This window comes from Hyaena hyaena, unplaced genomic scaffold (genome assembly GCF_003009895.1).
Source record: "Hyaena hyaena isolate Hyena2069 unplaced genomic scaffold, ASM300989v1 scaffold_479, whole genome shotgun sequence".
Lineage (NCBI taxonomy): Eukaryota > Metazoa > Chordata > Mammalia > Carnivora > Hyaenidae > Hyaena > Hyaena hyaena.
In genome coordinates, this window is record NW_024081107.1 from 1,016,463 (window position 1) to 1,031,885 (window position 15,423).

The following is a 15,423-nucleotide window of genomic DNA, read 5'->3' on the forward strand; positions in this document are numbered from 1 at the left end:
GCAGCAAAAACGACCTATTGGAAACTAAGTCAGAACCTTATGCTTCTGTTTAACACCTTTCAGTGGCTTCTGTTTCCCTGTGAATAAAAGCCATAGTCTGTAGGACTGCATACAAGACCCAGTATAACTTGGCTGTCTGCCTCTGTCAATGTGCACATGCCCCCATCTGACTTAATCTTTTTGGAGTTCCCCTTGCTGAGCCTGCTCCAGCTACACTGGACTTTTTACTCTTACCCAAACATAGGGCCTTTGCTCTGGCTATTTCCACTGCCTAGAATGTTCTTTCCTCAGATTCCAGAGGTCAACCTGCCATCCCCCACCTCTACCGTACATCCTTCATTCTTGCTCAAATGCCATCTCGTCGATGAAGGTGTTCTCCTTTTCCCCCAGCAACACTCTACCCCATTCCCTGTTTTACTGGATTCTAAATTTCTTTTCATTCTCTAATATAATTTTTTTTTTCATTTTCCATCTATGTCCTGCTACTAAGATCAAATTTTCATGGGGGTTATTATTTATTTGTGACAGTTTTTTTTTTCACTGCTGTGCCTCCAGTTCCCAGAGCAATGACTTCAAGGAATTAAGCAAATACCTTTGGATTAATGGTTGAATACTAAATAGAATAATGGTTTTGGAAATAGATGGCTGACGTTTAAGATCTAGTTCTGCCACTTACTACTTATGCAACTTGGGGCATGTCTTTTACTCCTTTGAAAGTATATTAACTACATCTGTAAAATGGGAATAAGATTCTAGACTTGACATGCACCGTGCCTCCGAAGTTGTGCAGTATATGATCAATACATTGAGATACCTTGAAGAATGGTATATAGGGCCCTTCTCAAGGCTGTTGAAGAGAATATCTGGAATATTATAAAGTGAGAGTTAAAAACTTCCAATTTTTGAGTGCCTAGTATGTTCAAAGAATTATGCTAATGATTTTACATATTATCTCAATATATAAACAACCTCACACAGTAGGAGGGACTATCTCTATTTTACCCTTAGGAAAACTGGGGCTCAGGGAAGTTAGATGACTCACACAGAGGCAAACATCTGTGAAGCAGAGAGGCCAGGAATCTGGTCCCAACCACTTGCTCTTTCCGTTATGTCAGCACACTTCTCAGTTATGATTACAACCATTGTCCCCTCTAAATGGTCCCAGTCTGGGTTGTCTCCCTTCTCCTTAAACTGTAGCTCTTAATAGGCCATTTATCCTCATTTTCATTTTTTATGACATTAAGAAAGGGATTAGAATTTAAGGCATAATAGGAGTGGTTTCTGCAGCGACCAAGAGAATTGTTAACCAGAGCCATGGAGGCTCCAGGTGCCCCAATCACAAGCCAAGAGTAACCAGTGTCATTATTGAATAATTTCCCTCATGTTTAGATGTTGTATTTATAGTATTTAAGATTCACCTAGGTCCTAAGGAAACATGGTTTTGTGTTTTAATAATTGGAATATGGGAAGTAAAGGGAAAGGAGGGATTCACTTTATGCTATTCACTCAATAAAGTCAAAGCCTGGAGAATAAAATAATACTCTGAGGTGCTCGTTCTAAACAGTTGACAGGAACCAATACCCACTTCTGTCAGCAAAAATGGTGACTCGGTAATATTGGTAAGCCTGGGGTGTTTTCTTTTTATCTTTCCCCCTGATGTTGCAATTAATTCTTTAGCTTACTGACATTGCCAAGAAAAGTTGGCTCTCATTTCTACCTCATATTAAAATTTTAACATCACATTAAAGTGCACTGTGAAGTACCCCATGATGCCAGTAAGTAGTTACAGTTGAGACCAATACTTAGCTTTGATGGTAGAGTCACAGGGTCAACAGAATGAGAGTGGGGAAAGGAGAGAGATCAAAAGAAAATTTTTTTCTTACCTGCTGTGCTCCTGAAGAAATAGAAAATATGACTTCAAAATCATAGTGTTCTATCATACTTACATGTTTTATGCACCGATCTTGGTCATTTAAAATTCACATCATATGTTCCTTCAGGGAAAAATAATGATAATAATGAGTCGGAAGTTTCTTATATATTTCTTTAATATTCTCAGTTGACATTATGCTCAATATTTTCTATCACATTTCCTTTGACCACTGGTATGATATATAAAATATACATAAGATATTTATAAAATATATATATACACACATACATATCTATTAATATAAAAATGGTGATTCTATGAAAACCATACTGGACTAATACTAACTTAAAAAGTTGATGCCAGAATTTCAAACACATATTAATACATTAATTTAAATAGACAATTACAGTAATTTTCCCTCCAGTGCAAGCCGTCATCATTTTTCCTTATCTCACTTGCAGAATCTGGCACCTAGATAATATACTCTAGCCATCAGAAAGCCTTAATTGATCAATTTTTCATTTGGATGATAATATGTACATTTTCAATTAATGAAAAGGCACTTATTAAGTGCTTTTTTGTGTAGGGGGGCTGGACATTCTACAGATCAATTTAAATAAACCAAGCCCTAGCTCACTCTTAAAATTTCACATTGAACATTAAGGCATATAGATAGAAAGGACATTCAAAAGGGCAAATTTAAAAGAAACAATACATAACAAAATGAGTCAAATTAAAACATAAGTGCTATATCTATTGATCAGAGTAGTATAGCTGGGTAAGGACAAATCAAAGGAAGGCTTTTATATGATTTCTGTGTGATAGATACTGATTCATAGCAAGGTAGTATTTCAGGACCTATTTGCATGAGAAAGGAATTGTAAAAATTTGGCAGTCTGTTTTGGGCGGGAGTATTAGTCATTGCATTCTGTTGGCAAATGTACAAAGATGGGTTTAAGGTATAAAGATGAATATGATTTGATATGAATATGTATTAGTATAATCATTAGAAATGTGTATAAATTAATAAATGGTTCTTGATTCTTGTTAGACATGAAAATCATCTGAGGTACTATTACAAAGTACTAATGCTTGCCCTCCCCTCCTCCCAGTGCCTATTAAATCAGAATCTCTGAAAGATGGAAACTGGACATTGGTGTTTGTGGAAAAAATGCTCCCCAAGTGATTCTAATATGCAGCCGGGGGTGAAGATCATTGGGTTGCATCCATTTTTAAATACTCTCAAGATATAAAATGTGTTCTATATATTTCTAGGTAAAAGTGAATCCCATATACCTGAAGCTGACATTTCACTTTTGAAGCTAATTTCCTGTTGGAGAGACCAGTCTGTGCAGGTATGATATAGTGCAATGTTCCTGAGGTTATCAGGAGAGCTCCTTGCTGTCCCTTTCTATCCAGTGATTAGTTCATTCATACTCTACTTAACCTGAGAGTACAAGTAAGAGGTACTGCTGTCCTCACAAAATATTTCCTCCCAGGCATTTTATTTAACAGGACTAACACAGAGACTAATAATGAGGGGGGAAAGTGGGAAATGACATATGCAGGATGTACCAGGTTAGGTGGTATGAATAGAGGGGACTGAGGAGGGGATGTTCCTGTTGTTACAGGTAACTTACTGCCTATTGAAGTGTTGTATTGTGGCAGAATTGTCTATTGTTTGATTTCAACATGTGCCATGAAAAATAAGTCCCTCAGCTTGGGAATTTGGTGTGCCTACTTAGGAATCATTTTTCTATCTTACGAGTACCTCATCTGTAAGCTGTTTTTTAAAGCTGGTTTCCTGAAGGCCCAATTTAAGTCTTTCTATCTCTTTTAAGGCTTTTGGGGATCCTAAAAGCTTACCAGGTGGCTTGTACGACATACAATAAATATCTGTGCATTGATTAGATGAATATTTATTGGAACTTTATTCTTCTTCATGAGCTTAAGAAATGTCAAATTTGCAAGACAAGCATAGCAATAATTCCAGTTACAAATGTTTATTCTTAGTTATAGGAAAACAAAGAAGTTACTCAGAACACATGTGGGCTCAATGCCACAAAACCAAATAAACACAGTTGAGAATGGTTATTGAACCTTCTTACCGTGGCCTACAGGTTTCTACATGATTTGCCACTAGCCTAATTTCTTCACTCTTCATTCCCCCACTGCTCTGAGTAGCCACAATGACCATTTTATTTTCAAAATAAATGAGCTCATTTCCACCTCAGGACTCTACTGTTCTCTGGAGCAGGAACTCATTTTTCCATTCATCATTTGGGTCTTTGCTCAAAAGCCAACTCCTCAGAGAAGTCTTCCCTGATTATGTGCCTAATGCCACCACAACCTCCCCCACTCTGTACTTCCCACCAGTCACCATCACTTTACCCAGTTTTATTTTCTTTGTTGCAATTGCTTTTAATGGAAATCATACCATTTGCTTTTTTGCTTGCTTACCTTCTGTCTTCTTGCTGTTCTAGAAGCTTGCTGAGAGCAGGGACTTGGTATGTCTCACTCACCTCTCTTTTACCAATAGCCAGAAAAGCAGTAGTCATAGCAGCCTGTCAATAATATTTAACAAATGAAAGAATAACTCTGAAAAAAGCCTCTGTGACAATCAAATGAACATTAGTACATGTTGACTTTACCAGTATGTTAGCAACCACCATAAAAGTCTCTATTAAAGATAAGATTTCCACTCCAAGCCACCTACCCCATTCCCTAGCCTAAGAATTCCTCAGTGAGGAGGGAAAAAACCTTAAGGAAAAGATTTCAACAAAAAATTTATCCTGAATTGCTCTAACTAAAGATCTTTTGTAATAACTCATTTGACCTCCAAATAAATTTTAATGTGGTTTGGTCAAGTTTGGACTAATGGACCTTTAAGGTTCTATGATTCTATGACCTTGTGTAAAAGTCTGGCAATGTTACAAACGTTACCAGAGCATTTATTACTCACTCTATAGGAAGTCTAAGCTTCAAAGCTCTCCTTTTGACTCTGCCACTAACCTGATGAATAACCCTGGAAGATAGGTTTAAGTGTTGATTATTTATTTTCCTCATGTGTAAAATGGACATGATAATTCCTGGGTCCTTCAGAATCAAGAGACTTCAGAGTCTCTTACAGGTATTCATATAAATGCTTCATTAACTAATCCTCAAATTCTTTATAAAGCTGTTCATTTAAGCAGTTAAGCAAATCCTTGAATCTACCTTTTAATGTATTTAAGGTGGAAATGGAATGCTTCTGTAAAATAGCAAAATCCTACTTCAGAAATTGAAGGGGGGGCAGGCACGTTAAGGGAAGAGTAAAAATGAGTAAATTTTGCAGATTGATGAGTTTGTCTGGAGATTGTCTCTTTTGCTTCTTATGAATAAAATACACTCAACGCAGAAATAAATGCTGGGAAGTGCTTGGGTGGCTCAGTTGGTTGAGGGTCCAACTCTTGATTTCAGCTCGGGTCATGATCCGAGTCATGGGATCGAGCCCTGCATAGGGTTCTGTGCTGGGTGTGGAGCCTGCTTGAGATTCATTCTCTCTCTCTCTCAACCCCTGTCCCTTTCATCGATTCATGCTCTCTCTCCATCTCGAATAAAAAAATTAAATTAAAAAAACAAATTTAAATGAAAGAAATGCTGGAAAAGCAACAGTTAGGTTTTGGAGCTGCTAATTTGCGTGTTTCTGATGCTTCTCTCAAGTTCTCTGGATTTTATAATTTAACACCAGTGGCTGAACTCATGACATTCAGGCCTCCAGGAAGTATTGCTTTACAAACACATGAAAAAATCAGTGTCAATCTGAGTGTTGAGAAAATGCTTTTCTACTCGAAAATCTGGACACAAGCAGGGGCTCTTACAAGTCTTCGTGATGCTCTGCTATTTTACAGAACTTTGCTGGGTCAAGGTTTTAGCAGAAAACCATTAAAACCTTTAGCTTGCCTATGGCATAGTAGTACTGCTAGAAATAAGTATGTGGACCAGATTTGTGACTGTCTCTTTCCAGCCAGTGGATTTGTAAATCCTCACTTAAATCTCTGCACATTAAGGTGTAATACTTTGCATATCTGTCTTTTCAGAGAAAGTTATTTATATGCATTTAGAAGACAGCCTTATAGTCACAGTGCTTTAAATTCCAGCTCATCATTTAAATCAAAAAGTTATATGAAATGTCTAAAAGGTTTATATTTTGTTGGGGTAAGTTCTAGCTTTACAATCTATAAAATGTATTTATATACTAGAGATGAGTGTACATTTAAATGAGTAAACATTTATATACTAGAGATGAGTATACATATAAATGAGTATACATTTATATACTACATGCATTTATATACTAGAGAGATTTAAGTATTGATAGTTGGAAATTATCAGTAAATTCTACTTTCCACACTTTCTATTTTTGAGTACAGAATCTATTTCAATTCCATTAGCATTTATTTAGTACCCACTGTATACCAGATACTGTGATGACATTATTACATGCTGATAACATGTACCATCTGTCTGTGGATTGGAGGCATGCTGAGTATTGATTTCAAACTGAGCACAAAGTATGTGTTTGAATTTGTTTCTAATTGGGTGTACACCATTCACTATTCGCTTTGAAGTTTTATGGTTCTGAGTATCTTACTGATTATGGTTTAATACGTTTTATTCAGTTATTTCTGCTTCCTCTTATTTTTCAATGACACTCATGCTATTTATTCTTGCAGTATGCATTGAAAGTGAAAGATATGTCAAAAAGCCCCAAAATTCAATAGTTAAAAAATAGGGTGATCAAAGCCCTAGCGCTAGGCATCCTGTGGGTAGACTCGGGATAATAGAGAGGGGACAGTGGCAGTGGTGAAACATGAGTCATCTTGACAGAGGGTAAGCTTTTGATGGGAAGAGGAGCAGGCATTGGGGTGTGGCTATAGGAAAGGTTTAACTGTCATCCAGAGAAGGATAATAGGAAAGTGTCCCAAGGTCACCTAGGTTAGTGGTGTCCTTCCTATTCTCTCACTGATTCAGCTCTTGGCTTTCCTTGATTTCTACCTAACTGCTGCACCTTGCCTCCTATCTTGCCAGGAAGAGGCTAAGGTACATTGTCACTGCCTTTTTACTGAGGGGTAAGAGTATAGAAACTTGGGAGGACATATACTACAAAGGATGTAGAATCAGGTGTCAGAAGACCTGTCCGTCATATATATGTGGAACTTGGGATGTCATGTCCCAAGTTTGTCATTGAAAAAAATGAACACACTGGATTAGATGCCCTGTGACAACCATTCCCCTCCCAGTTAACCCAGTCACAGATCCTTCACTGGCTATGTACAATAACTGGAAGGCAAGCTTTGCAGTATGTTTAAACTGTGTAAAACCATGTACACATACACACGGTTTAGTGAGATTTATTCTTAAAATCTTGCCTTTAGCTTTCTGTATTAAACCTAGTAAAAATGCTTTTAGCTAAATAGTACTTTAGAGCTAGACATTATTTGAGGAGCTAAACTTGTCTTTAAGAGCAATATAATATATTTGCATTAATTTTCTTTGCCTTCTGGTGAAAATGAAAATACCTCAGGAGAAAGAACAAAGAATTGCTTCCAACTTTCCTTTCAGAATCTCTTATGTTTCCTGAAGAAAGGCTGATGGTTTGGGTTCTAGTGCTCAATATCTGCATTTCAGTGGTTTCAGATGCTAAGTCTAGTGGAATGGAGCATTACAGTTTATGTGAAACCTATTTAAGTCAAAATTCCAGGCTCTCAGTTTTATGTAAGACCCCAAGCATTTGTAATAATATTTTAAAATGTATTTAAAAAATCTTTATAGGTAACTGAAGCAATACAAGCTGTTCTCTTGGCAGAAGTTCAACAGCATATGAAGACCCTGAGTAAGAAAGCAGACAACACTCAACCAGGGTCCATGACAGAGGACGTTCACTGTGCGATGAGGCAGATTCTGCAGAAGACGGAATGGACCCGGGAGGAGTTAGAGTTACACTGTACTACAGACACCTTGCCTCTGCAAAGTAAGTGCAAAATTTATGGGCATGCACTTTCATCAGAACTTTCCTACTACTTAGAGCGCATTGAGAATGAGTTCACAGTATATCATTTCTGCAGGGACCGAGCCAAGTGCCCTATTTCTGACCTATTCTGCTATCAATTTCTTCTTATAATTCTCAGGTTTCTTAAAAACTTCTAAATTCTATTATAATCAGTAAATACTTACCAGAACAAAAATTTATGTTGTTTATTAAAATGTTTTTAAGTGAAGTGATTAAAAAAGAAAATAGGATTAACAGTAATAGCTTAAAGGGATATATATTTTAAGAATACCTTGATAATAGTGGGTCCTAAATTTGTTTTCATTTGTTACCTTGATAATAGCTATGTGCCACGTTTCTTTTCTGTTTCTAAAAATAAGAAATGTAGTACAAACTGAATTTAAACTGATTGACAGGGGGACCATTTGATGATATAACAAATTTTATCATTGTAACTTCATGATGATAATGTGTATTGTTCATGGATAGCAATTGAATCTCAATTTCTGCTGTAAAATGTTACCTGATTTTTCAGTCTATTTGCTGGGACTTAAAAAAATAAATGAAACACAATTTTAAAAAGTACAAATATGATTTTCAACCTCACTTAGTAAGCTTTTGATTAACAAGTAAGTTTATGGTCAAATATGTATTTTTTTCAGGGAAACGTGTTACAAATTTATGTGTTCCAGGTTGTTAAAAATTATTACGTATTATTTTTAGCTGTCAAAAAGAGATTTTCTTTTTATTTGGGACTCAGGGAAATGGTGCCATATTTAAAATATTAAATCCTAGGACAGGTGTCATTCTTTTTAAAATTTTTTTAAATTTTTAAATATTTTTTAATGTTTTATTTATTTCTGAGAGAGAGAGGCAGCATGAGCAGGGGAAGGTCAGAGAGAGAGGGAGACATAGAATCCAAAGCAGGCTCCAGGCTCTGAGCTAACTGTTAGCACAGAGCCCGATGGAGGGCTTGAACCCACGAACCATGAGATCATGACTTGAGCTGAAGTCAAGACTCTCAACTGACTGAGCCACCCAGGTGCTCCCAGGTATCATTCTTAAAAATCTATTACGTTTAGTTCTTATTAGTTTTATAAGATTACTGATTGGATAGCATGTAGTGAGAGGGAAAATGTAGCAGAGAGAGGCTTCTTCTGGAAGGCCAATGATCAAAATAGGTAGAATATTTCCTAATGCCAAGACAGACACTGAGGATGGTCAATTTAATAAGCAATTTGATAAAGCTCAATGGCAATTTCAAGTTATTTGTTTGTCTGTTGTCCAGAAATTAGCTTTAATTATCTGGTAAATTCACCCAGTTGAACGAGCTCCTTTTTGATCATATCACATAATTGTAGTTGTATTACACCTTTCAAGCAAGAGGAGAAAAATTCCTTTTTAAATTAATTTTCAGTGAGTGCATGTGGGTTCTTGATTCATTGGGCAAGCACCCACAGTGTCATTAATACATTTCTTCCAACTCCCCAAAGACAGCTAGTATCATTCATCATGTGTTAGCTGTCATTATGTGGCATTTATATGCTTTATCCCTAAGCTTGAGTGTCTAACTTATCCTTTGGCCCATAGCCCTCTTTTCTTGGTGAGAAATTCATGGCAGGTTATCAAGGTGAAACTTTTGATAAGTTTTGCTGTCATATAGCTTACCTGTTATTTGAAATTTCACCAGATTGGGCCCTGTTCTATCCCCAAATAATTCTTGAGTATTAGAAAATACTATGGGATTTAGTCTTATTATGACTAAAGACATCTGGAATTTAAGTTAGATATTAACTATCTTAATATTTAAGATATTATTGATCATTATTGAATGATTGTTTGCCAATGTTAAAAGAAAATTAGGGTGAGTTTGTGATAGTCGGTAGATGAAATTTAGAAGTCTTATTTAATTTAGAAGTCTTATTCCCAAAATGCTGAGCACATATTTTTTTGGGAAATACTGAACATACTAAAATACTAACCACAATTGCAATTAATGGAAACATATACCATGCACTGAAGAGGAAAATTTACAAGCAATATTATTACCATTGGATATTAACATTCCATTTCTTTCTCTCTTTTTTGGAAAAATATATTTTTAAAATATTCAGAGGAACTTTGTAAAATTATGAGAAAAGTTTTGGACCTTTATTAAGTGGTATATAATATATTACTTGTTGAAATTAAAATTTAAAAAAAAATTTAAAAATAGTAAGTGAAAAGCTATTTTATTTATTTCAGATATCCTGATTCAGAGGATAAGGAGATGGTGTAGACGTGATTATTCCTAAAATTTTATAGACAGAATTTACTTCAACCCAGTGTCACCACATCTATCACCAAATATTCTTAAAAAAAATTTTTTTTTGTTTATTATTTTTGAGAGAGAGCGAGAGTAAGAGAGTCAGAGCATGAGTGGAAGAGGGACAGCGAGAAAAGGAGACACAGAATCCAAAACAGGCTCCAGGCTCTGAGCCATCAGCACAGAGCCTGATGCCGGGCTCAAATCCATGAACTATGAGATTGTGACCTGAGCCGAAGTCAGATGCTTAACTGACTGAATCACACAGGTGCCCCTATCACCAAATATTCTTATGATAAGTGGTTTATTTTGTTTTAGCTTCAGGTCCTTGCTCATTTGTCCTCTGTGACCTCTCATCCACCTTTTCCACCCTAATTTCTTTTATTCTTTCTTGGTTTCTTAATGCATTTTATTTGTATATTATTTGGAAAGTAACAGATGATGGCTTTATTATGAACAGATATTCATAAACTTATGAATATATGCCAAAGTGTGGTATATTAGGTTTATTAGCATTATAGCAATATGGCAATAATAGATTATAAGGAAAAATAACAACAATAACAATTATTGTTCTCTTAATACACTCCAACACTATGCTAAGTACTTTATGAATGCTAACTCACTTTTTCCTTTAATTCTCACATTATTCACACGAATCTTGCCTCTCTTTCCAAAATTTGAGTCATTTATGTAAACAATTTTATATTTTTTTAAGTGTCCATGTTCACAGAAATGAAGTTTCTGAGTAGCACTGAAAATAAACTACTCGCTACAAAAATTCCCATGGTGCTATCTAGGCTTATCCTGAGAAATTACCTGTGTACATTTTTTGACATATTAATTACGTATCTTTCTCAGACTCATTACAATAAATAGTATTTGGTTTTTTTTTTTTTAATGTTTTATTTATTTCTAGGAGAGAGACAGAGAGAGAGACAGCGCGAGCAGGGGAGGGTCAGAGAGAGAGGGAGTCACAGACTGAAACAGGCTCCAGGCTCTGAGCTGGCAGTCAGCACAGAGCCCGACGCGGGGCTCGAACCCACGAACCGCGAGATCATGACCTAAGCGAAAGTCGGACGCTTAACCGACTAAGCCACCCAGGCGCCCCCAATAAATAGTATTTGTAAAAATATTCTATCACTATGCCCGCTTTCTTGAATGCCACTAGTGGTTTATATCTTGTACTTTGAGACATTGTTCCTATTATGATCCCATTGTTCAAAAATGAATGAAGTAGGGCTTACAAGAGTCTATGTGCCTTATCTAGAATCACAAAATAAAAAATATCTGGCAAACCCAGATATTCTCTTAAACCCTGTGTTCTAATCCAGTAAACTGCATTTTCCATACTGGCAGCATGAAGGAAATTTGCTCTAAATCAGCATGATCTGAAAATTGAATAATTTATTGAGTGGTTTTCTTAGATTTTTATTCTCCTCTCATAAATCATACTTTCTATTACCAAAGAAAATGCAGAGTGTTCAATCATTGCCATCTCAGCCCTCATAATAAAGAAAATCACCAGGTTTGTTGAACTATTTGAACATGAGATGCATCTACAAAGCAATGGAAATCAAGTGAAGTGAGAAGTGAAGTATAATGCGCGTTTGAAGTTTATAATTTTGTACCTTATTTATTTTCAGTGTTTTCACTTGTTAACATTTCACAGCATGTATTTTATTTAAGATCTTAATATTTGTGTATCAGTATTTTATGAGAGAGTGCTGGATTTTATCTGGGTTAACATTTTTATAATAGTTACATTGCTCTCTTCCTTAATCTGCTTAATAAGAAATCATAGAATTAACATTCAGGTTTGAAGTTAAGATTCATTGCTTTAGAAACAGCAATGGTTTCTATTATTAAAATGCATTAGAAAGTTATTTCCTTTTATTTTTTTTTAATGTTATTTGGATCCGTTGAAACAAGTGCTCTAAATTGTTCCATCAAATAAACTGGTTGAAATAGAAATGGAGGCTTTGTATATAAAACTGCCACTTGGAAAATTATTGGCTGAATTTAAATTCATGTTAAACTGTGTGGTTGTGAAAATGATGCATCAAATATGGGTACTGCAAATAATCTTTATTACATGCATTGTTTTCAAAGACTTATCTCCAAAATTAAATAATGAAAATGTGCTCTTTGTTTAAATAAAACCATGCATTTGTGGAATATAAAGGTAAATAAATTCAACAGAAAAGTTTTCTAGTACTGGTGGCCATTGGCAGAAGGACTGGATCAGGACAGGTTTCTGCCTATTGAATTTCTCAGAAGGAAATCTGTCTAGTGGTGGAAAGGCTTTGATACAGAGTTGACTGCCTCACAGAGAAACTTTCTTGACTATCTTTATTCATAGCAAATGCATCTCGCACCCTCTGTGAGCAACCCAGGCTAAGTGAGAGGGCCAGTGCATTCCTCTTTAAGGCTACGGAAGCCATTTAGTAAAGGTCTGTGTGATGTGTATAAGCAAGAAGCAGAAAATAATGGGAGATATATCATTGAAAGCCTTGAGTGTGATACTAAGGTCTTAGGCTTTCTCTGAGAGAGATAGGAAACAATTTGAGCAAACAAAGTGCCCGTATTTTAATGTCGCTTCCATTTCCAGGACCAGGGAGAGAGTCAAGGATACCAGTTGGGAGGCTATTATGCTAACCTACATGATGGCAGTTTAGAACAAATATGGTGGCTTGGATGAAGAAGTGATCAGATTCTGAATGTATATTTAAGTATAACTTACAGTATTTGCTGATGGATTATATATGGATGAATAAGATCATGAAAGTCTATACTTAACATTTTTTCAAACAAAAAATATTTGATATATGGGTTGACCTGGGTATCCTGACTTGATTCCTAAGTCAGATAATGTGGTTCACTCACAAATGGTATTCCAGGTATGCTGAAGGAAGAGTGAAAGACGTACTTTACAGAAGACGGTCCCTACTGTGTTCAGTTTCAAGTGTCCCTGCCTAAATGACCCACAGATTTTATTTTCTAGTATTTGCTAAACTAACCCTCAGAAAATGAACAAGAAGTTCTTGCCAAGAAACCGTGGACTAAAGATATTATTGGTAATGCAAGTTTAAGCAAATAAGATGCAAGTGGGATTGCCAAGTTTATCTTAAACTACGTCACGAGGGGTGTGTGTGTATGTGTGTGTGTGTGTTAAAGACTTCTTTTTGAAACTTATATTTGTGTATACCTTATAATAGACATAATGTTGATATACTAATAGCATGTATATTATTTATAAACAAATATATACATTAAAATGCACATTTAGGCATATATTATATACATTAAATAAATGCTTCAGAGATCCTCCTTGTTATTTTCTGCATGAAACTACCCCAGCCATAGCCCTTGAGTGGATTAAGTTAAGAAGGCAGATGCGAGAAGCTTTTGGTTATTCAGGGTGGGTAACTTGATATTCCACATGGCACACTGTGCTGTCTCCAAGACTCTGACTGAATCTTCATGCACCTCTCTTTTGTATCACTCCTCTATGCTTCTATGTACTGTTCCAAGAGTTGGGGGTATAACAGTAAATCAACTGAAAATCTCCAATTGAAGACACAGACTAACATCGGGGTAGCCATGACGTGTGTCTGAGGCCACAGGAGCTGCAGAAGCACATCAGAAAGGCATCTAACCCAGTCTTTGAGGTTTTAATGGCTTCTTAGAAGAAAAAGAAAAAAAAAAAGATGCCTAATCCAAGACCTGAAAGATGAACTATGATTTAGCCAAGCCAAAAGTTGGAGTGGGAGGTGGTAGCTGTTTGCTAAGAGTACTAGAGCCACATCAGCCTTTTTTTTCATCCCCAAAATCATCTGATTAATACATGTGTGAATGAGGAGGCTGGACATCAGAGAGAAACCCATAATGCCTTTAATTTCTTCTGTGGAAAACATCTGTGTCCTCTTTGAATCTCACTACACAAATGCCTTCCTTTCCTAAGCCTTAGTCTTCTAGAATAAGGACAATGATAATGACGTGATGAATAACTAGCATTGATATGGCTTAGTATGTTCTAAGTTTAGCTTCACATACCTTAAATTATCTGATCCAAGCAACAGATCTGTGGGGATAGGTAGTGTCATTATCCCATTTTACTGATGAGAAAATATATACAAAGAAGTTAAATATCTTGCCCAACGTCTCATTATCAACAAATGACAGAACCAGGAGTCAAAACCAATCAGTCTGGTTTCAAAATGTAGGCTCTTTGTCTCTATTTAGTATTGCCTCCCAATTAACCACAATTCTCCTTCACTGTCTCTAAATTTAGCAGATATTTACCAAGTGCTTCCTGTATGATACGTATAGAGATAGGTGTTATCTGAGTTGGGGGTCACAAGGTAACAAAAACTCAGATATCTGGCAAAACAACAGTGGGAAGATTCTCATGAAGAAATCAGCAAATAGAAAACATCTAATTTCTACTAACCGTAGGGTATGGCACTCTAAGCTATTCCACTAAAGACGTACTTAATGCTAAAGACTTTTATTTGGAATATAAATTTACATAAGTTTTAGCGGTTAAAAAACAGAAGGTTTTATACCTGGGAACTAGAAATGCCAACTGGTAAATGCTAGGAAAAAAAATAGCATATACAGGGATCCCTGGCTGGCTCAGGGAGTAGAACATTCAACTGTTGATCTTGGGGTTGTAGTTCAAGTCCTACATTGGGTGTGGGGATTACTTAAAAGTAAAATCTTAAGAAAAAGATTTGGCATATACATATTACTTGAGAGGGATATGGGTTGGCAGTAAGGGGAGGAGGAGAAGAAGAAACATAAAATTTTGCTTTTATAGATTAATTTGAATTATATAATAGACAATCTTACATAAATATCAAGGTATTCATATGTTAGATGAAGATGAATTTATTTATGGATAAGCAATTAAATTATTTAGCACCTAGAATACATTACATACTTTTCAAAAAACATGGTTGTCATTTGGGTTTAATATATGTCCTGTATTATTTTTAGCTTCCTGTAGAATTGATGGAGAAATTTCATCATTTCCCTTTTTCCCCATATAAATTCTTGTAAACTTCTCCACTGCGTCTGCCCTCTCTGTATCATCTTAAAGATTGCATTGCCTTAGAAAGACTGATAGAGTTCACTGTTCTTTTTCCAAAAGTAGTTTCATCTTTCACAGCGATTGAGATTGATGATTTTCATCTTGGCATATGAACTAGA

At 35.8% G+C, this 15,423-nt stretch overlaps 1 protein-coding gene across 3 annotated transcripts in view; it reads left to right on the plus strand.

Annotated features, from left to right (window-relative positions):
* The window catches only part of WDR72 (WD repeat domain 72), a 222,232-nt gene that overhangs the window by 135,955 nt on the left and 70,854 nt on the right, over window positions 1-15,423 (plus strand). For all 3 annotated transcript variants that reach the window (XM_039254230.1, XM_039254233.1, XM_039254231.1), the window contains exons 17-18: window positions 3,149-3,228; window positions 7,688-7,886. In XM_039254230.1, coding sequence (XP_039110161.1) covers window positions 3,149-3,228; window positions 7,688-7,886 — 279 coding nt within the window. The remainder of the gene's footprint in view (window positions 1-3,148; window positions 3,229-7,687; window positions 7,887-15,423) is intronic.